Source organism: Micrasema longulum, unplaced genomic scaffold (assembly GCF_059751315.1).
Source record: "Micrasema longulum isolate JH-2025_06_02 unplaced genomic scaffold, ASM5975131v1 h1tg001738l, whole genome shotgun sequence".
NCBI lineage: Eukaryota > Metazoa > Arthropoda > Insecta > Trichoptera > Brachycentridae > Micrasema > Micrasema longulum.
This window is the reverse complement of record NW_028278916.1, coordinates 82246-104332: the sequence shown is the minus strand read 5'-3', so window position 1 is coordinate 104332 and position 22087 is coordinate 82246. Positions and strand designations below refer to the sequence as shown.

General features: G+C 32.8%; 1 protein-coding gene across 6 annotated transcripts in view; it reads right to left on the bottom strand.

Annotated features, from left to right (window-relative positions):
• Positions 1-337: 337 nt before the first annotated feature.
• LOC148274152 (hemicentin-2-like) overlaps positions 338-22087 on the bottom strand; it is a 34622-nt gene continuing 12872 nt past the window's right edge. For 4 of the 6 annotated variants that reach the window (XM_088237538.1, XM_088237541.1, XM_088237539.1 and 1 more), the window contains 8 exons: positions 15340-15479; positions 14502-15252; positions 13617-13719; positions 13014-13093; positions 10017-10153; positions 6193-6352; positions 3181-3317; positions 338-518 (listed from right to left, as the gene is read on the bottom strand). In XM_088237538.1, coding sequence (XP_088093664.1) covers positions 352-518; positions 3181-3317; positions 6193-6352; positions 10017-10153; positions 13014-13093; positions 13617-13719; positions 14502-15252; positions 15340-15400 — 1596 coding nt within the window. In that variant the 5' untranslated portion in view covers positions 15401-15479 and the 3' untranslated portion in view covers positions 338-351. Of the gene's footprint in view, positions 519-3180; positions 3318-6192; positions 6353-10016; positions 10154-10264; positions 10324-13013; positions 13094-13616; positions 13720-14501; positions 15253-15339; positions 15480-22087 lie in introns of those variants that run through there. The other 2 variants (XM_088237542.1, XM_088237543.1) reach the window with 2 other exon arrangements.

Sequence of the window (22087 nt, the reverse complement as noted above, 5' to 3'; positions counted from 1 at the left end):
AATAATACCTTTATTTAGTGAAATCATCATCATCAGTTGGTTGGAAGAAGTTGCCATTTGGCAATATGCTACAAATAAGTACAAAAATTAATTTATTTTGCTCGGCAGTATTAGGTAGACCATTTTTAATTCATAATTGTAAAAAAAAAAATAATGCTATTTTCTTATTGCCGACTAGGAACATTTAGAGGTACTTACGTTTATATAAAATGTATGGCATGGGTTGTTCCTGGTTGTGTCACTATAAACTGTGTCTCCGTACTACATTAATGTTTAAATAAAATTATAAATAAATAAAAATAAATAAAAAATTAATATAATATTAAACGCTTGATTTGTTTGTCAGACATTTTATTTCAATTTGAAATACACGAGTGGTAAACGATAAAACAAAAATTGTGATTTAAGAATTTGAGAGAAAATCATTAGTGGGATGATTGCAATTATGTGTTCAATAGGGGATCTAACAATAGAGCCTTCGACACCAGATGTCTGTTGCAACTCCGCTAAGCTTTCTTCTGAAACAAATAAAATCTTTGAAAATGATGAAGGAAGAAAACGAGATTTTCATTGTCTTCTTTCAAAACAAAATAACTCCCATATCTGTACAGAAAAGACAATCCAAGTAAGTTGACATACAACAGAAAAATATAATATTTTTCACAAGGAAACATGGAATTCAGAGCTTTAACAGTACTAATGACCTATTGATCGCTGCTTTAAAAGAATAAACGCTCGGATTTTTTTCAATATTTGTTGCAACAGAGAGGGAAAACATATTGAGTAGGTAAATATCGAAGTCTAGGCATTTACAAGGCTTCTGATGTGTCATGATCTTGTTGAAACTTACTGAGAGAAGAAAAATTATAGATTTACTGAATTTATTTAAGATCGTAAACTTTACATGAAACTGCCCAAATCTATAAGCATTCATTAACTTCAAGGTACCTGGACGAATGACTCGTCAAGTACCTCCGTTTAGTTGCAACAATTCGCGAACCGTGTACTCGTATAATGTTATTCTGAATTGACTCCATGTACTCGGCAATAACTATTCCGACGTTGCTGATATTTTTCACTAAAAGTATAGCTTATATAAATCAACTCTATTTAATCATTTCAAAGATGATACAGTACATTTTTTAGATTATAGTGCTTTCTATGTTTACTTTTGTATGGGTACTATTGTGTACCATATTTACGTGTATACTTATTTTTTAAATTATTTTAATTGTCATTATTATAACTTTTTTTGCCCTGTTATATATATATATATATATATATATAAAGTATGTATATAAAATAATACTTTGATTTTCAGTTTTTCGAATTGTATTGAAATGTTTATATTATTTTTAATATGTATCTTTTTACGGTAAAAGGCACTGCGTGCCGTGTATATCAATTAATAAATAATTTAATTAAACAGGTTAAGTGGCCATTTTATACACTGTGTAACATTTACAATTTTGCCTATGTTTAAACACCCACATATCCTCAATTTTTTCATCTGTCGCAATAAATTTAGATCTAAATTTAGATCCCCAGAGAGGAAATCCAGCCTGTCTATAAACATACGGAAACACCCAAAACATTTTTGGTCTGATTTTTCTTTATACAAACGTCTTCCGGTATTTTCAACTTGGATTGTGGCACTTAAGCAATGATTTACACACTGATAGATAAATTAATATCCACTACTGGTGCGTCACTACCGTTTGTTTTTTTTTTAAAGCTGCACCATTTAAGGACTGTTTTTTTTAAACTCCACATTCGCTTGAAAAATAATTTTTCATGAACTAGGAATTTTTGTGATTAAAATCACGTGAACAATCTTTGTTTTGAAAAATTACACCCAGCAATTATCAAAACAAGGAATCTTATTTAAATTTCATGTATAATTTGGTGTTCAAACTATTAGTATGGTCGCAGAAAGTCGCAACTTCTGGGGGGTATGATTCTATAAAATTTTGCGAACGCCTAGTTGCATTCCACTGGTAACACTACTGCCTAGTCCAACTCATTAGCGTCTACGTCGTGAACCCTGGGCAATGAGATCTCACTCATAACAGTGCAATCACAGTAAATAACGAGAGAATGAATGGCGAGTTTCTGGCGCCTCAAAATCAGAACCAAGCAGGTAAAGGAAGGTAACCCCGACAGAAAAATCTACCAGTGAAGGCAACGAAAAACCACTCTGGTCATCTTTGGAATAAGCAGTTGTCCTGGCTACGGAATATTTCCTTGTATAATATCCTTTTGCTGTAGTGGTCGCCAACGTCAGTGGTACCTTATAAGACGGCCTCCGTGGTGTAGTGGTCAAGACGCTTGACTCACGCACGGAAGGTTCCGGGTTCGATTCCCGGTGAGAACACAAAAATTAAAAAAAAAGCCCGGGTGCTCTGTGATGTAATTTACTACTGTAATTAGGCCTCTTGGCCTGTTGTAATGCAAAAAAAAATGTAAAAACGTAAGACACCGCTTAAAGAAAATATAAAGTTTATAATTTTCTTGTATATTTCACGAGCTGAACTCAGCAATGCTTAGGCATTGCTAGATTTAAGTATATACTCGTATGCATTGGCAGGATGGTGAATTACACAGTGTGTAAAGTTGCCACTTAAACTAGGCAATGACAAGTCATAAGCCCTGTAAATGCCTAGACTTCCATATTCCCTTCACAAAATGTTTCCATTCTCTGTTGTAACAAATTTCGATACCTTATTAAAAATTATCTGTAATAAAAAAACATGTTTTAATATAGAACGTCACTTCATACATTAAATGTTTACATGAGGTATCATTCAATATTAGATCTGGCTGTTTACTGCAAAATGCATATTTGAGTTTGTGTGGCATTGAGTGGTCTGCCAGATTGAAAAAAATCACAAAAATTTCTAAAACACGTAATTAAATTAATGTTAAAGTTATTAAAACAAATTAATTAAGTGGCTCATTACAATTTAGTACTCTGAGATAAATATAAAATAATAAGTTTAGTACACAATGACACAATTTTTTTCTATTGTAAAAAAAAGGATGTATGCATTATTCATTATTTGTCAAAGTAAAAAACATTCCGGCTGTTATGTAGTTTTGATTATTCACTCTATTCACAAAAGTTTCACTTTTTTATGGCTGGCTCATTTCTGCATTACTACGTTGAATTGATGCTCTTACCGTTTAACACGTGGACATTTACTGATTTCTGCAAATCATCCCTCACAAAACACGTATATGTTCCAGCATCGGCACCTGTTAGTCTTGCTAGCTCCAGGGTGCTATTTACTCCCCCTCCCACGGCTTCGATTCGGATACTGAAAAAGATTTTAGACGTTATTAGAAAAAAGTAGAGTTGTGGGGTTCATAGTTCATAATCGATGACACAGAAGTGTTAAATAAGTTCATTTGAAGTAGACTAATAACCGACGATGCAATGTCATCATTTTCTATCGAATCCAATACATTCGTATGGTATTGCACGTTTAACCAGGAGCATTATTCTGCAGTACATTTACTTCGTCTTTACCACGGAGAAAGGAATCTGGTCTATAAAGAGATCACAGGACGCAACGCCAGCCAGTCAGCCTAACAAGTTCAGTTCACTTCAGTCCCGCTCGACGAAGTCACTTAGTTCCAGCATGTAGTTCAAGTGCAATCTCTTCAACCCATCATCGCTGCTACGCTCGCGCTACACAACCAAGTGCTGTTTCTTATTCGCTATGTAATAAATACGCAAAAACCAACAACCTCGTGTTGTCGCTGACAACCTCCAACTGAGACGGGATCTTGCAATTCTTGGTAACAAAAGTCTACGATGTATGCAAGAAAAGCGATTTGCTTATGAATGTTGATAAATCGAAATTTTTGGTTTTTGAAAGGGATGAAAATATAACTAAATGTGAGATCAGTGTGAACGGAGATATTCTGAATCAGGCAGAAGAATTTGTGTATCTGGGAAAAATGTTTACTAGAGATGGAAAGGCCAAAAAATATATAAAAAGGATGAGTGTCGGGAAAAGGGTGAACGGTGCACTGAAATCTACTCTGGTAAACAAATGTTTATAGCAGGAGGCTAAACTAGCAGTTCACAATGGAGTTCTTATGCCAACTCTAATGTATGGGAGTAAAGTATGGAATTGTAAAAATGATGATGAAAATAGGTTAAATGCTGTCAAGATGCGACCCCTCAGGCGAATGTGTGGTAAAACGATGTATGATACGTGCACAAATGTCGAGATCCGTGAACTGTGTAAGGTTAAGATATGCATTATCGACAGACTCAAGAAAGGGGCGCTGCGTTGGTTTGGACATGTAGAGTGAATGGACAGCGAAAGAACGGCTAAAAAGATCTACGATGCGAATGTTGATGGGTGCAGAAAACGGAGAAGGCCGAGAAAGACATGGCACGATCGAATCCATCAAATACTTGAAGATGGACATGTCAAAAGTAGGAATAATCGGCGTGCGTGCATGAGAAGATGTGATGTTTGTTTGTTTGTTTGTTTGTTTTGTTTGTTTATTTTTTTAGATTTTTACTGCCAGTTCTATTTTATTGTTTAAAAAAATATGTATTTTAAGTTTGTAGATAGGACTGGATTTTACCCTCTTTCAAGTAAGTCTAAGAAAAGATATTTGCGAAGTTATTTTCTCTGTTACTCTATTTATTCATGATGTTTTAAATACACCATCGAAACAAAACGTCGTTTTTTTCTGTCAACCTCTTACTGGGTCAGATATTAACACTTTGTATCCCGGAGCCGTGTAAACGCGTGATTTTATAACCATGCGTTGGTTCCCGGTCCCGTGTTTTCCCGTGGTTTACCAGCTTTCTAAAAAAGCGCATTTTTTTTACATCTAGTGAGTAAACCACGCGAAAACACGGGACCGGGACACAACGCATGGTTATTTTGATCACGTGTTTACACGGATCCGGAATACAAAGCACAAAAAAGGAGTGAGGTCCTGTATATGCTCAAAATGCTCAGTTATGTCTTTCACCAGGGCCCACAAAACGCTATTCTTCCGCTATATAATGAATGACCAGAATCTTATGCGGATTGCGAAGGTTCAAGATCTAGGCATCACTTTTGTGAGTTCCCTGATATTTCATGATCAGATCGAAACAGTTTGTAGTAGTTCATTGAAGATGTTAGGATTCGTCTTGCGTACTGCTAGGGTTTTTGGTAGTACACGAGTACTGAGATTTTTTTATAACTCGTTGGTGCGAAGTAGACTCGAGAGTGGCTCGATGATTTGGGGACCGTGTGAGTTACGTATAGTTAGTACTCTCTTATGGTGGAGAGGGTTCAGAAGAAATTTCTTCGGTTTCTCTACATGAGGGAGTGCGGATATTATCCATGGCTTTATCCCACTGAGTTTCTCCAGGGTATGCTTGGTTACAGCAGTTTGAAGGCTAGAAGGAATGTGTATTTAACAACGCACTTCTTTCGATTGTTGCGCGGTATTATTGACAACCCTGAAATTATGCGGAGCATTAGCTTTTATGTTCCTGATAATTACCTTAGACAGCGTCAGCATAGACTGTTTCACATTCCAATATACAGTACCAACCTGCCAATGGTTATGCCTGTTGGAAGGGCTATCTCTATGTTGAACAATATCACATTGGACATTGACATTTTTCACGTCTCTGAAGGAGTTTTTCGTTACAAGATTCTCTTACTTTTTAACATATTATTCTTTGGATATTATGTATACTAATGTGTTTTTTTTATATTTACCTAATTTTACATAATTATTTCTATATGTATGAATTAAGATATTTTATTTTGTAATGTACATATATATGAATAAATAAATGATGAAATAAATGAATAAAATGAATAAATAAATGAAAAAAAAAAAGATAAATATGTGCGAACATTGCAATGCACAATGTGACTCTCCATAAAGGCCAATGTTGGCAAAACTGTCATACAAAAATTACTTATTTAATTGTAACAAATAAGTCTGAGAAAATTCAATTGATTTAACCCAGTATTTTCATAAGAACATGAAATTTAACAAAAATGGGCCGGGCACGCGGTAAATTTTATATGTATTCGGCCGGTGCTCAAAGTGTTAATGTATTTACACCACAAAACATCGGATGTTTAATATTTTGTGACTAAAATAAAAAAAATGCATATTAAAAAAGTGTAAAAAGACGCAACATATGAATGAAGATACCTGATTCCTCCTCTTTCTATGTCATCATTCAATGTTCTCGACTGATGCAGCCAGCTGACGCTTGTAGTAGTCAAATGCCTAATTTGACACCCGAGTCTAAGTGTGGAGTTTCTTTCATAAAACTTGTCAACAGCATCGTCCAATATTCGTATTTCCGGTGCTGAAAGTACACACAATGTAAAATTTATTTTGAAACAACAGTCTGAATGAAGTCATTACTGGACTAGGGTTAATTAGCTACAAAATTACTAGGTTATAACAACTGAGAAAAAACTCGACTAGAATATAGCGGAACCACGAGACCACAACCCGATTCGATACATTATTATATACATAACAATAACATGTTGTTAAAATTGAAATAAACAAACACTATTAAACATAATAAAATAAATAAAACAACAATGTTTGATTATGTCCAAATGCTTGCAGACTGGCTGGATTTCCTCCCTAGGGAGTTGTTCATATTTAGATTTATTTCAACAGAGAGGGAAAAAGTTTTCGAGAAGAAATTTGGAAGTCTAGGCATTTACAGGGCTTATGACCTGTCATTGGCTGGTTTAAGTGGCCACTTTACACACTGTGTAACATTCACCATTCTGCCCATGTTTGAACATCCACATTTCCTCAACTCTTCCATCTGTTGACTTTTGTGAAGTGAAAGAGCTGAAACCTTTATCACGTGGGTGAGATTCATCCGGCTGAACCAAATCACCTACTAGGCAACGCCTGGAAACAATTTTCCAATTTTTATACTTCTTCTTTTACCAGGTAGTAATTCAACAATGTTTGATTATGTCCAAATGCTTGCAGACTGGCTGGATTTCCTCCCTAGGGAGTTGTTCATATTTAGATTTATTTCAACAGAGAGGGAAAAAGTTTTCGAGAAGAAAGCCAGCCAGTCTGCAAATTGAAATAAATCTAAATATAAATAAAACAATTTTGTTTTTAACCACTAGTTTTTATTTTTCACCGACCGGTTTCAAAGCAAACGAGCTTCTTTGTCAAGGTTTACGTAACTAATGAATTGATTCCATTTTATTTCCATCATGTTCACTAAATACCACACGTGGACCCAATAAATCAAGTGTTGATTCAATAAATCAAGTTGTTCTATTTTTTTTATTATAATGAATAACCACAAAGTTAGTGCTTCAAATATAAACTTTATACTATTAAACATATTTAAATATAATGTTATTTCTCACTATTTTTCTTTATGTATACGATTGCATAATGCGTTTTTGATTAATGAATAACTTAAAATTGCATTTTAAATTTTTAAAATTCTTAAACGTATTGTAAAAAAACCTGCAAATTTTTCATAAAAGTAAAATTAAAGAACCCCAACCTTTTATAATATTTGTATTATTAATTTATTTTTTTATTTGAAAATTTATTTTTTAACCCTTAAGGATTATTACATTAATTTTACATAAAAAAATGTCATACTCTGTTAATAATATTTTTTACATCTTTTGGAAAGTTTGTCTGAGTCTTTTGTTTAGTTTTTTCTGGTAGTTTATTATATAATTTCAGTCCCTGATTTATTAGTCTCGTTGGTTCTTATCTCGTTTAGGAATTTCGTATGTGATATTGTTTTAAACAATCAAAACAAACAAACCATCACGCCGTTTCCCCGTAGGGGTAGGCAGAGAGGATAGAACGCCACAACACTCTATCTTTGCATACAGATCTCGCTTCCTCTACATTCATACATCTTCTCATGCACGCGCGCCGATTATTCCGACTTTCGACATGTCCATCTTTCAGTATTTGTTGGATTTGGTCATGCCATGTCTTTCTCGGTTACATGTCCAAACCAGCGCAGAGCTCCTTTCTTGATTTTGTCGATAATGCTTGTCTCAGCCTTACAAAATGTACGGATCTCAACATCTGATAATATTTTTGTATTATGTCCACGTTTATTACAATTTTTTTTTAATTTTAGTTCTTTGTCTACAATTATATCAGTGGCTTACTTATGAATAAATTTAAGAAATTCAAGTTGAAAAAGTTTATTAACATTTAATTTTTTTTTTTTAAAAAGTTCTTTACTAGCTTCAATATTTTATTTTGCTATCGTTGTAGTCTGTTTATTTCATTTTGGTTTCCTGTGTCCCATAGTTGTTGCATATAACATATTTTAGATTATAAATTAATTAACCATTTTTCTACAATAATAATCAAAAGGTACAAACTATAAAGGTTCATTACCTATTTCATAAAACATGTGTCAATAAATGCTCACTGAACTATAAATTTTTCCAAAATACAAATACGTATAAGTACCTAAGTCCCCCATTACCTATTAAACTCCATAAATTGCCCTTAACTATTAGTTTTACCCACAAATACGATTATTAAACATGCCATACTTAATAAGATTGATTTATTTGCTTAAGTACCGAGAATTATATGCATAGTTGTATAAGGACCTTCAATCCGTTTAATCTTCACATTCGTTTAAAAATGCCAACAAGGCGAAAAAATTGTCATAGAAATTTTAGTTTTTACTACTACTACTACTACTACTACCATCACGTCATTTCCCCGTAGGAGTAGGCAGAGAGAATGGACCGCCACACACGTCTATCCTGGCATACACTCCTAGCCTCTTCCACATTCATACATCTTGTCATACATGCCCTTCGGTTCTGTCTGCTTTTGACATGGACCAGACTTAAGATTTTAGTTTATCTGATCATGCCACGTCTTCCTTGGTCGTCCTCGTCTAACGTTGCCGTTCATTTTTGCCATATATACTTGTTTTACCATTCTCTCGTCGTCCATTCGTTCTACGTGACCAAACCATCTCAGAGACCCTTTCTTAATCTTATCAATTATACTTGTCTCAGATTTACACTCTCGCCTGATATCATCATTCGTAACCCTGTCATACATTGATTTCCCACACATTCGTCTAAGAGATCGCATTTCAACCGCGTTCACTCGGCTTTCATCCTTCCTCTGCCAGTTCCATGTTTCACTTCCATACATAAGTGTTGGGACTAAAACTCCGTTGTGCACTGCCAGTTTAGCTTCGATTGACATATTTTTATTAGAAATTACTGTGCTTGGTGCTCCGTTCATTTTGTTGCCCGCATTCACTCTTCTTTCAACATCTTTTTCTACTCTTCCATCTCTTAAAAACATGCTTCCCAGATACACAAATTCTTCTACTTGCTCGAGACATTCGTTGTTTACATTTATTATGCAGTCAGTAACCTCACTATCCCTTTCAAATACCATCACTTTTGACTTACTTTCGTTCATCGCCAATTCGCTCTAGTCTAGTTTTTATGTTGTAAAAATAAAATAAAGTGTTCCGTAGACTCAAATCATTGTTTCATTTTTTAATAGAAGTATATTTAGCTTAAAGTTGAAGATACATTGAACAATGTTATGTAGAAAGCAGCCAGTCCCTAATTTTGCAAAAAAGAGATATTGATGTTATCAGGTGCACTAAGGTCAATTCTAAGTTTTGCTAAAAAACAGCCTGACCGCTTTCATATAAACAAATGTATTAATTACTTTCTGAAAATGGTGCCTATCACAAAAATGGCATTTCTCAATTTGCAGAAAACACCCACAGCAGTCTTACTGTACTTTAAAAATCATTAAAACTGGTCAAATATATAAATAGATTCTTGTTTGTAATATGGAAACATTGTTTATCATTTGCTAAAGTCAAAAACATTCCAACTGTTGGGTAGATTTGATTTTCACAAAAGCGCTTTTATCTCATTTTCACTTTTCTATGGCTGATTGCTTTCTGCATAACTATGTTCAATTAAGGCTAGGTGAAAAAAAAAGTTACAAACCATAAACCCTAAGATAGTGTCTTGATATAAGTGGAGGGTAGGTGCTTAGCTGGCATTCATAAGTTCCAGAGTCTGAGGGTTGGGCGCTACTTAATTTCAATCTCCATATGTCTGGTTCTAAGTAGTCTATTGTGAATCTAAATAAAGGAATTTGTTTTTCAGATTTTCATAACAATTAAAAATTTCAATTTCTACCATATGGATACTATTTAAAAATCAATTAGATAGTATTGTTGCTTTGTAGATACCTGTTGATACTATTTGTCCTTGAAATTTCTTTATTTTTACCCATTAGTGCATAAGACACTGCAATAAATAAAATATCTGGGAATAATTTTTGATAAATGTGTCGGTTAACATCAAAAATGGATATATCCAGACTAAGCATTTTTTCACATTGAACACTTTTCTGAAACTGATTATTGCTATTCGACTAAATTGTTATTTAGACTATATGTAGGTCTGACGTAGGTAATAAAAGTATTCTACGTTATTTGATTTGATCGATTAGACTTAGTTTCCGTGTAAAACTTATACATAATTTGAATGTAACTCATTTTTATATATCGGAATGGATTTAACTAGTTTTGATAAAATTAATTCGTGGATTTAACCAATTTTGATCTAATCTGTCATTGAATGTCTGTGTCAGGGTTGTCACTTTTACGAAGTAAAAAATAAATCAATCTAATCGTTTTGAGTGTTATTTGAGTGTTATTTGAGTGTTATTGAGTGTTATTGAGTGGATGTTGCCGATTTTGATATACAATTAAACTTCTGACAACAATTATTGTGGTATAATATTGGATTTTTCCATTTTTGAAATAAGTATTCTATGTAAAACTAACCTTTTAATCGTGTTTTTACAAAAAACGTTTTTTTACCAATTTTGGATTTAACCCATTTTGATATCCACCGACACAAATATTTGAAATGAACAGAACATATAAAATATTATATAACACAAAATATAAGAAAACTAAACATAAATTCAAGTCGATACGTAATATTTTATCCATAATTTAACTCAAACAACTATATTATATTTTATGTTACTCAATTATAAATTATGGCATAATAGAATAGGAAGGCACCAATAAATCAATGTTAAAACCTCTCAAATCTGCTCAAAAATCGGTTATTAAAATAATTTTTAAAAAGTCTTTCTGGTACCCCAGCGTCAACTTGTTTGAAGAATTTGAGATTTTAAATAAAAGGCAATTATATATTTTTAGAATAATAATGTGTGTGAAAGCAAATTATTCTACCAAAACCCAAAAGGATCAATACCACACTACCGGAAGTCATACTAGAGGATGGGTCATGGGGTCTGCCACAATTTCTGATTTTGGGTAAAGAAATTAAAGGTTTCTGGGCCCCAAAATATTCAATATGTTACCCGGACTCAACTAAATAAATTTGTAAAAAGTTGGTTACTGGATTTAGGTAGAGAAAAATCAGAAAATTCATAATTCATTCAACATTCTAAAATAACAAATAGTATAATTAAATATCATATAACTGTATAATTAATTAACTAGTAGGTAGTCATGTACTGTGTTTTGCATAAAAATGTTTGCCTTAAAACAGGTTGTACCTAGTTAGGCAGACTAGACATAATCCGGAGAAATCTATTGCCTACGTATGTATGTAGTAGATAGAGAAATTTTAACTTTTTCGTAATAAACTATAATTATTATTATTATAACTGTGCTCCACAAATAGCTTATCTGATATTTTTTTGTAACAAAGAAGGTTAATAACGAAATTTTCAAACCAGGCACTTGTAAAACACCGTATTGGAAAGGCGTGCAGAATGTACACGTCATAAGCTGCGTCATGAAAATTTCCTGCACAATATACTGGACGGAATCATTAAGGGATTGATTTACAGAGAGCCTCCTTACCGAGAGAATTTGTACAACATGGACTACTTCTTTTACAAATCTGAAGAGTTAAGCTGAAAATTGAGCAGAGTGGACGAAGAGATGCAGGGATTTGCTGCCAATTAATCTCTAGGATTGAAACTGAGGATGAAGGAATAGTAAGTTAATACTAAACACCTTATTTTCTATGCAACTATAATGATGACGACACCCTGCTTTTAAAGTACCGATAGAATATTATATTAACCTCTGGATGTGATTGGAAAATGATAATGAGAAAGTGTTTAATCTAATCAGGCTTACTCTTCAGGTACCAGTCCAGGAAAAATGTTATATTTATTTATGCAAATGTCTATTTTTTATTATATTGGTTCATAAAATCTGCAGAACGAATAATAACGTTTAAGTACATAACATTGTGTATGTACTGGAAGTAAAATTATCTGTGCTGTTGACGAGTACATTTACCTTGGGCACAAAATCAAATTGGGAAAATTTAATCTAACTGCGGAACTGCCTAGACGAATCGGGTTAAGTTAGGCTGCGTTTGAAAAGCTGAAACAAGTTTACAGAAATAAGAAAATCCCAAATATTCTGAAGGCTAAAGTTTACAACTCCTGTGTTCTGCCAGTGGTAATATACGGTCTTGAAACCATGTCACTAACGCACTTCTAGAAGTGTTTGCAAAATTATATGCACTCAGCTGTCTATGGAAGGTTCGGTCTCTCGAAAAGACCGAATAAGGAATGAGGAAATAAGACGCCGTACAAAAAAAACCGATATCACAGAAAGAGTGGAAAGACAAAAATGGCAGTGGGCGGGTCATGTGGCGAGACAAGAAGTCGATAAGTGGACCCCCAAAATACTAAACTGGAGACCGTACGAAAGTAAAAGGAAAGCTGGGAGACCACAGAGGAGATGGACTGACGACGTCGTCGAACTCGTGGGCCATGAATGTAAACAGAGTGCCCAGGACAGAAAAACATGAAAAAATTAGGATGAAGCCTATATCCAGCAGTAGAGAGAAACGGGCTGATAAGAAGAAGAAAAATACATTACATTAAATATTTAAAAAAACATCAATACTCCTATTAAATATATTTTTTTTTACCTTAAATCAGTAGTATACGCTTGTAGTCCTATGGTTAAAATATCTATGGAATCATCTCCTTTTCTTCTAACCCAAGAAACCTGAAAGTTCGAACTTGATAAAATAACATCCAACAGAGATGGAAAACATGTTAGAGATTAGAATATGGTATGTCAAGACATTTACAGGGCTAATGACCTATCATTACTTGGTTTCAGTGGTCACATTAGACCATATAAAACATTTACCATTCTGCATATGTTTGAATATCTTCCTTTAATTATTTTAAATGTTGAAAAATGTGAAATTAAAGAACTGAAACATCTATTGATGTGGGTGAGATTTATTACTTTATTTTTTTAACTACATTTTAGGCAAAACCTGAAAGTATTTTTCAATTTTTCCTCTTGAACTAGTTGGTTTAATCAACAATATTTTGAGTGTGTCCAAATATCTTTTGACTATAACTGGATTTCACTCTCTAGCGAGTTATTGGATTACCATATTGCAACAGAGATACTCCTGCGAGGGTAAAATCCAGTCCTATTCTATTATTTGGCTGGAAAGAGACAAAATGCGTTTTTAGCTTATTTGCTTTGATAGATGTTGAATCAGTAAACTTACCAATTTATCACGAAGTGATGTTACTCTGCATTCTAAATATGCGGTCTCATCAGTATCAACTGTTACGTTTTTACTAGTTGCTACAAATTTTGGCCCCCCAAATCTAAAAAAAATCCTTCTATAAATCTGAAATATTCTTTAAAAGAAAATGTCAAGTACATTGACAACTATGATTAAATATTTTTTTTTTACAAAAAGACAATGATTTTTATTAAAACGTTTTGATTTATATTTTTAAATATGCATTAAATTTTAAACGATCTGTAGCTAGATTGAAATATTTGTGGTAATTTAAAATAATAAATCTGTAAAAACGTAATATATGTGTCAAATATATAAAAGGTGGTTTTCTTACTGGTCTTTAGTCTAACAGAAAACACTGAGGATCCAGTAGGAATCAGAAAAAGACTCACACCAGGCAATGCGACATAATTTTCTTTATTGCCGGTATTCAAATCACGTAAAATCCACAGAAAAATCACAAATAAAACAATTATTCAAACTGTATTGGTAAATGGGTGTGAGGCGTTTATATTGATGGCTTAGATGATGGACTCCATTGAAAATAGTATTATTGCAAATAATCTGCGGATCAGTGAAATAAATTAATAAGTGAAGCATTTGGTCTATCGATGAACTATTCAGGGTTTACCAAGCATCCCTAAAAGACTATTGATCGACTCTCTGGAAGAAGGAGATTAATGAAAAGACCCAGGCTAAGATGAAAGGATGATTTGAGTGCTGCGCAGCTTCTTCAGGAGGCAAATTGGAAGACGGTGGCTGAGGACAAACGGAGTTGGAGGCGAATCATGAAAACCGCATTAGAACAAAAAATAAAGAAAAAAAGTTAGCCTAAGTACTAAAATATTAAAATACAAACTTTACCTGTCACCTCTATGTTGATGCTTATTAAGATTTGAGTAAGTATCAAAAATATAATTTAGCATAGGCGCATCTGTTTTGTTTTGGTTATGAAGAAAAGTCAAATTACTTTTTTGAGTGGTATTATTAAAATTAATATTTTTTTCTTTACTTATATTTACTGAAGCATTTCTCGATTGTTCAATAAGTTCTACTGATCCCAAAGATTTATATGTTTCGGTTTTAGAAGAATTTTTTAGTTTTTGAATTTTATCAGAATCACCTTTTAAATTTCCTTTTACTAGCGATAGTGGTATCAGATCAAGCCTTTCACTAAAATTTAAGTTCATCATTTTTAAAACTTTAGTTACATTGTCCATTTCTTGAAGATCACTTTTAGTAATTTCACGAGTGCTATTAAATACAAATTTAGTGTTTTTAAAACTATAAAGAAAGTTACGTCGATGAAAATCAAGGTTTTTGTTAATATTTGCCTTTGCAGTAAGATCAGGTAAATTATTTAAATTAGTAATATTATTATAATTAAATTCAATGTTACTGTTATTATTAAAATTATTTGTTTCTTTGTATTGATTTTGATTAAATAATTCAGTTTTAAGATTAACTTCCGCCATCACTGTTTTATTGTCTTCTGCTAACATTGAATGTTCTTCTACTATTTCAATTTCAATTGTTGATTTATTTGTATTTGTTTCTATCTTCTCTGGGGATGCATTTTCTTTCTGTTCCCTGTCCTTGATTGATGTAACTAAATCTGAATAAAAATATCATACAAAAACTTTAGTTATGATTAAATACTGTTCGTTTTAATTCATATCGTTATTTGATTAAATACCCTTACCAGATGTTTTCGTTGGGTTAAAATAAAAGAGTGAGAGTATAATAATTAACAGTGTTTTCATGCTGTGACAGTTCTTCTATATTTTTCTTTACTTCTGTTCTTCAGCTTTTGCATCATAACTCTCATGTCGTCTTATTTACCTGGAAAACAAATTTTTTTTTTGTTTGATTTAAGCAGAAAGGTTTGTCCTGTATCTAATGTTATCGTTATTTATTGATTTTGGATTAATATACAGGTGTTTTTTTAACCCTGTCACATCCAAAACCACGATGATCAGTATGAGCAAGAAGACATATAAGCATATTTAAAAAAATATATAAAAAAATTGTAAATTAAATATTGGTAAAAAAACAAATGGTTGCTTACTTCTGCATGAGAGAAGCGAGGGGGCGCAACCATGCGGTTGACGGTGTATCATACTACCCTCTTCTTGTTTCTTCCCTGCAGAAGTAATTAACCTTTTTTAAGATTTTAGTCGTTCTAAAATTTAATTTTAATGTGCCAATATGTTTTCTTGCTCATACTGATCATCGTGGTTTCGGATGTGACAGGGTTTAAAGAACAACTTATCGGGTTGCGGTCCTGTGGCTAGTGTCTCAGACTCACGGACCGAAGATCCGTAGTTTGAATCCTACTCTACCCCAACTCGATTCCATTTTCTAATAGTGAGTTATTTACAACTCGTTGAAAATGGCCCTCAAAATTAAATGTTTGGGTAAATCATAAGAACGCAAATATTTATTTTTATATAAAAAAAAACTTGTTTATAAATGATGCTGTAAACGATACAAATATAACATTATACTCGTAAGTGGTAGGTCAGCAAAAAGATTGGAAAACAACCATCTTCTGAAATTTGAACTTGAATCTAATGGTGCATGGAATACCGGGTGGAATGACCCTTGTTTTTTCGTCTGAAGAGTGTTGTGCATGGATTGAAAGGAATTTTGTAGAATTATCTATGAAAAATGTCAAAACTTTCTAAGTTTAGAATTCTTAATGATACTGTAGTTTTTTATAAAATGGTGAATGGCACATTGGACGTCGCTGATTAAACGAGGCTGATAAATATTAAAGTACCAAATAGATGTACAAGATCGCAGTCTACCTTTATTGTGAGACAAAATTATTTTGCAAGTTCTCTAATCATCAGACTACACTAGCTCGGTAATGAGTATTGGAGAAATTAATAAGTGTATTTTTTCACTCTCAATAACGAACATTATTCAAATGCTTTAAAAACCTCTCCGACTTTTCTATTTTACTTATCTACCTACACTTATAGTATACTTTCTTTTAACTTAGATTTTCCCCTTAGAACCGTTTTTATTTTTCATACACATTTAATTATGTACCTACCAACTTGCATGCGGCATTATTTTTTTAAATTCTTTAGTTATATTTTTATATATGTATATAATTCCTCTGTACGTGTGATGTCACCGTACTCCTTCTAAACGGGTTAATCGATTTACGTGCGGTTTTCAGAAAAATATAGATCTTTGTGCTGTGCGTGTTCGTATATATAAAATCTTCAATCGGACATGTAAAAAATAAGTTAGGTGCATAAATGTTTCAAATTCATCGACCCACTAGGGTTGCATTTGAGGAGAATGCATTTGCAAAAAAAATGGTAAGATATTGTTTTTTTGTGTATAAAAAAGTTTGTTTTTGAATTTTTACAAACGGCATTTGTTTTTTGTGGATCTCAATCAGATTATTTTCTTAAATTCCTTATATTTTCTAACCATTTATGTCTTTTTATTGAATTTTTGGTAACACTAACATAATATTCAATTCAATAAATTTAAAAAAAAACGTATTCCTAAATAAGTACACCCATTTGTTGGTGAGACGACAGGAGTTTGACGTTTGCAAAAAGAATGCCATACTTGAAAGGATATTTATTTTATGTTTTGGAATAATTCAAGTATTAACCAGTACCTAGGTACCTACTAATCAATGAAAAGTATTTTTTTAAGCTAATAGCAGGCAAGCCAACGTTCGGGCAGGACAACGTTTTGGTGAGCGCGCATTTGCGGTCGCAGGCCCTATGGCATGGAATGCTCTCCCAGCAGAGGTGCGAGGCTGTGAAAGTGAAGTGATGTTTCGGAAGAAACTTAAAACCCACTTGTTCTCTAAATCATTTGAATAAATCCGTAGCACGTGACAACAAAATAAATTATTTTAATCAAATTACAAATTTAAAGCTTCAATTAAATTAACTTAACAGTAGAATCACCATGTAAAGCGCCCTTGAGGTATTTTATTACGAAAATGGCGCTATATAAGTTATCCACAATAAATAAATAAATAAATAAACGTCTGGCGGGTCCGCTAGTTATTTATAAAATATCATGCGACCCCATTTTTTCGTTTGTTTATTAGATAAACACCTTCATATTCCTTGTTATACCATAAAGCTTTTTAATTTTAATTTTTACACCTGTCACGTAAAAGTTTTCTGGGCGCATAAAAATAATAAATAAATAAACAATTTTAATAAAAAACGTTGTAAATATGATTCAACAATAAAATAAAATATAATTAGTTTATAATTGAATTATAATTAAATAAATAACCACAAAGTTAGTGCTTCAAATATAAACTTTATATAATTGAATTATTTGTTTATTCAAATTAAAAATTATACTAAGTTTTTTAACATGGTTTAGCTACGGGGTCTGCTATACAAGCTTCTTTCTTAATCAAGCTATACTAAACCAATGAATTATATCATAACTATTTTATCAGTATTATGCTACACATATGGAATTGACGAATCAAGTCTTTTTGTCTTTAGAGGATGAGGAAGCGTAATTTAAGATGGATACGCTCAAAACTAGACCGGAGTGGACTAAAGGAAATATTATTTATTTGTTTTTTTTGCTTATTAAGAATCCCTTATTTAATTTCTAAGATTTCCAAGTTGTCTAATTTAATTATTATCAAATATAAAATTTATATTTTAAACATTATACTTAAAATCGTCATCAGTCAAAGTAATCAATAAAACGTTAAATTAAAATATAACTTTAAATTATCTTTGCAACGGTATCCAAAATTTACATGTTCAGTAGTATTTGATGAATGATGCTATGAGCGATGAAAAAGTATCGTCTTGTGCATGCTTTTGTTTGTTAATCATTATATATTATTATGCAAAATAGCCAATATGAATTTGTAACATAAACTAATTACTATTCAAAAATTGTTCGAGCGTTAAATGTATTGAAATAATAAATATTGTAATACCCACGTGTCCTAATTACGTCACAAAACAGAGGTTCTAAAATATTTAATAATAACGATTAAATATGTATTTACTTAAATGCAATAAATTTATTCATAAATATGAATAAAAATGAAAAATAATTATTTATTTATTAATCATCATCATTCCATGTCCGCTCCCTAATTGGAGCATATGATATCCGCAAAGATCCTCCATGCATTTCTTCTGGCTGCCAATTCCTTTGCGTTCTTCAAAGTCAGGTTCTCGTCCCGAAGTTCTGACATAAATTGCCGACGAAAAGTTAGCAGTGGATATCCAGAACGTCAAGAACCCGATGCCCGAAGCAAGTGTAGTTAAGGCTCTCAGGAGGCATCCGCAGTATATGGCCTAGCCAACCGTATCGTTCCTACTTGACGACAGTTGTCACTGAAATTTGCTGCGTTTGTTCCCTTATTACTTTATTCCTAACAAAGTCAAACCACCGCAGACCCAAGATTTTTCTGAGACACCTTTTCTCAAAACTTAGAATTTTTCTGTTTTGGGCCCTAGAGAGGTGCCACGATTTGCATCCGTAGAGAAAAATAGGTGTTATGCAGACGTTATATAGGTGGTATTTGGTTTTCACTGAAAAATATCTGATCTTCAAACAGCCTTCATACTGTTAAATGTGGCGTCTGCTACTTCTTACTGCACTCCCAGTTCTTTTTGAAATCTTATAAGAAAGTTATAAATATTCCTAAGGAATACAAACTCTATGCAGATCAAGGAGGGAAGAGAAGGATGCATGGACAGAGGCTAACACGTCGTCCCCCCTTTTCAGGATCCCCTCAATGCCTATGTTTTTTTCATTGAAAAAATATGTATATACACAAACAATTTACATAAATCAACGTATCCAAATATACAAAAACAATTTCTTAAAACTACAGTAGCACAACAAACATAACTAACACATTAAACATTAAAAACACGGATATTTACAACGAGAGAACGGCCTTGAATAAAGAATGACTCCCTGGGTGGTCAGAGGCAGAGCATCCGAATACCACCCCCGTAGTGGAGAAAAAAACAAAATAACGTGTGTGTTCTGCTCAGAAGGAAGCACAGTCCCAACTGAATGAGCATCCCACAGGAACAGTTGCCTGTCCCACCATATTTTACCCACCTAGGCGTCCGCGCATCTGAGGAGCTCCCAACGCGATACCCAAGTCCGGACAAACTGACAGAAGAGTGCAAAATTCGTACTGTTGGCCATCAGATCCACATTCCACGCAGGTCGTATGACCCCTGTCAGGCCATTTAGCATCTCATCTCTGGCATCATCTGGACCTGGACTCTTTTTTCTGTTGACTTTTTTGAAGTCAAAGTGCTGAAACCTTTATCATGTTGGTGAAATTCATTCGGCTAAACAAATTCACCATCTAGGCAATGCCTAAATTTTTTTTTCAGTAAATCTTTTTAGCCGTTCTTTCGACGTCCATTCGCTCTACATGTCCAAACTAGCACAGAGATTTTGTGTTTTTGTCCATAATGACGATAATGCGTACTTCTGTCTTACTTTACACATAATATATTATAAGAATTTAAAATAATTGAGATGTACTGGAATTTTGGGTATACATTTTGCTTTCAGATTTCCATGCATTATAATATTATGTTAATAATGGCGTGCATGTTATACTATTACGAGTACACAATTAATTTTGGAAAATGTTTTAAATAAAGCAAATTATATAATCTTACAATCACGTCAATAACAAAAATAAAACTGTTTTTAATATTTCCCAATCTCTGTATCCAGGAAAATTAAGAATACAGTCCTGTGCGTAAAAAAAAAACCTGAATCCTAAACGAGTGCTTTTGACTCGATGGCTGCTCTCAGGTAGAAATGCTAAACAAGAAAATCGAATGAAGATTTTTTCGCCTCGTTGCGTAGTGGTTTACGCGTTTGTCTACCGTTTTTAAGTTTACCGTTTCCTTGGATCGAGATACCATGAGGCAGACGGTTATTACCTACTTTACACACGAACATAATAAATTTAGTCAATAAACGAAAAAAAGACTTAATGTACAAGATTTGTATAACGTGATGTCAAACAAACTATACTTAATGTAAAACTTAGAGACACATTTCTGAATCTTGTGGATACCACCGTATTTTTGGGTTTTAAATTTGATTCTAAGCTTCATTGGGGTCCACATATGGCTAATTTATCGAACAGACTTAGTTTTGCAGCGTACGGTGTTAAAAAAATTCGACATATAACTAATGTAGAAACAGGTAGATTGGTATACTTCAGTTACTTTCACAGCGTTATGTCTTACCGTATACTGCTGTGGGGAAGTGCTGCAGATGTTGATTCTGTTTTTGTGCTGCAGAAAATAGCTGATCGAGCAATTAACAATATGAGTCCCCGGAAATCACTACGAGATGTAAGAAAAAACAGAGATTTCCATAGGTTCAACACTAGAAATAAAGTAATGCTAGTTGTGCCCACTAGACAGCAAAAAATGAATAATTATTTTACCTCAAACTGCATACAATTCTACAATAAGATGTCTCTTGAAATTCAGGCTTTACCAACATAGAAATTGAAAAATTGTGTCAAGCACTACCAGCTTGGAAAGAACTACTATAGAGTCGAAAAATATTTGCAGGACAAGACAGCTTGGCATTAGATTTACGATTATTGATTTTAATTTATAGATTTTAGTTTTTCTATCTAGATTGTATTGTTGATTAAAATTTATTTGTTTGGTAGGTTTAATTTATAAATTATTGATTTATGTTTTATGGTAAAAATTTTAAATACTATTACAAGAGAGTCAATGAATCATGTGTAAATAATAATAATAATACTAACAATCATACATGCACATTTCTACAATTTTTCCATCTGTTGACTTGTGAGAAGTTAATAATCTGAAACCCTTATTGATCTTAGAAATATTCATTTGAATAAATTACTTACTAGGCATGTATATGTAAAAACTTAGAAATTGTAAGCGATTGTAAATACCTTGGCTTAACATTAGAAATAACTTTTAACTTTGAAAAACACATAAATATTATTTGCAAGAGGCTTAGTGTGTGTTTTATAAAATTTGTATTCAAATATTGCATTTTCAATTGCTTAAATAAGTTGACATAAGTCTTGCGAAATCAATTCATACGAAATTCTGTCTTGGGGCAGAACTCACAAAACATACGTCGATGGGATATACAATCTTCAGAAAAGACTTCTTAGGATAATCATTGTAAATGAGGAAATCAAAAATATTAGCAAAGATAACAAAGACGACACAATCCATTTTAAGAATTGTGGGATACTGATGGTGAAGCAGCTTTATCACTATAAGCGGATGATAAATTTATTCGATGAAGAAAAAACCCTGCTCAGTCACCAACATCAAATTAGGGTGATTTCAGTCATGAAACTGGTAGAATCTAAAGCACAAAACTTCTATGGAAGCATAACAACAGAATTTATTTTACCGGGACTATTTAAAAAG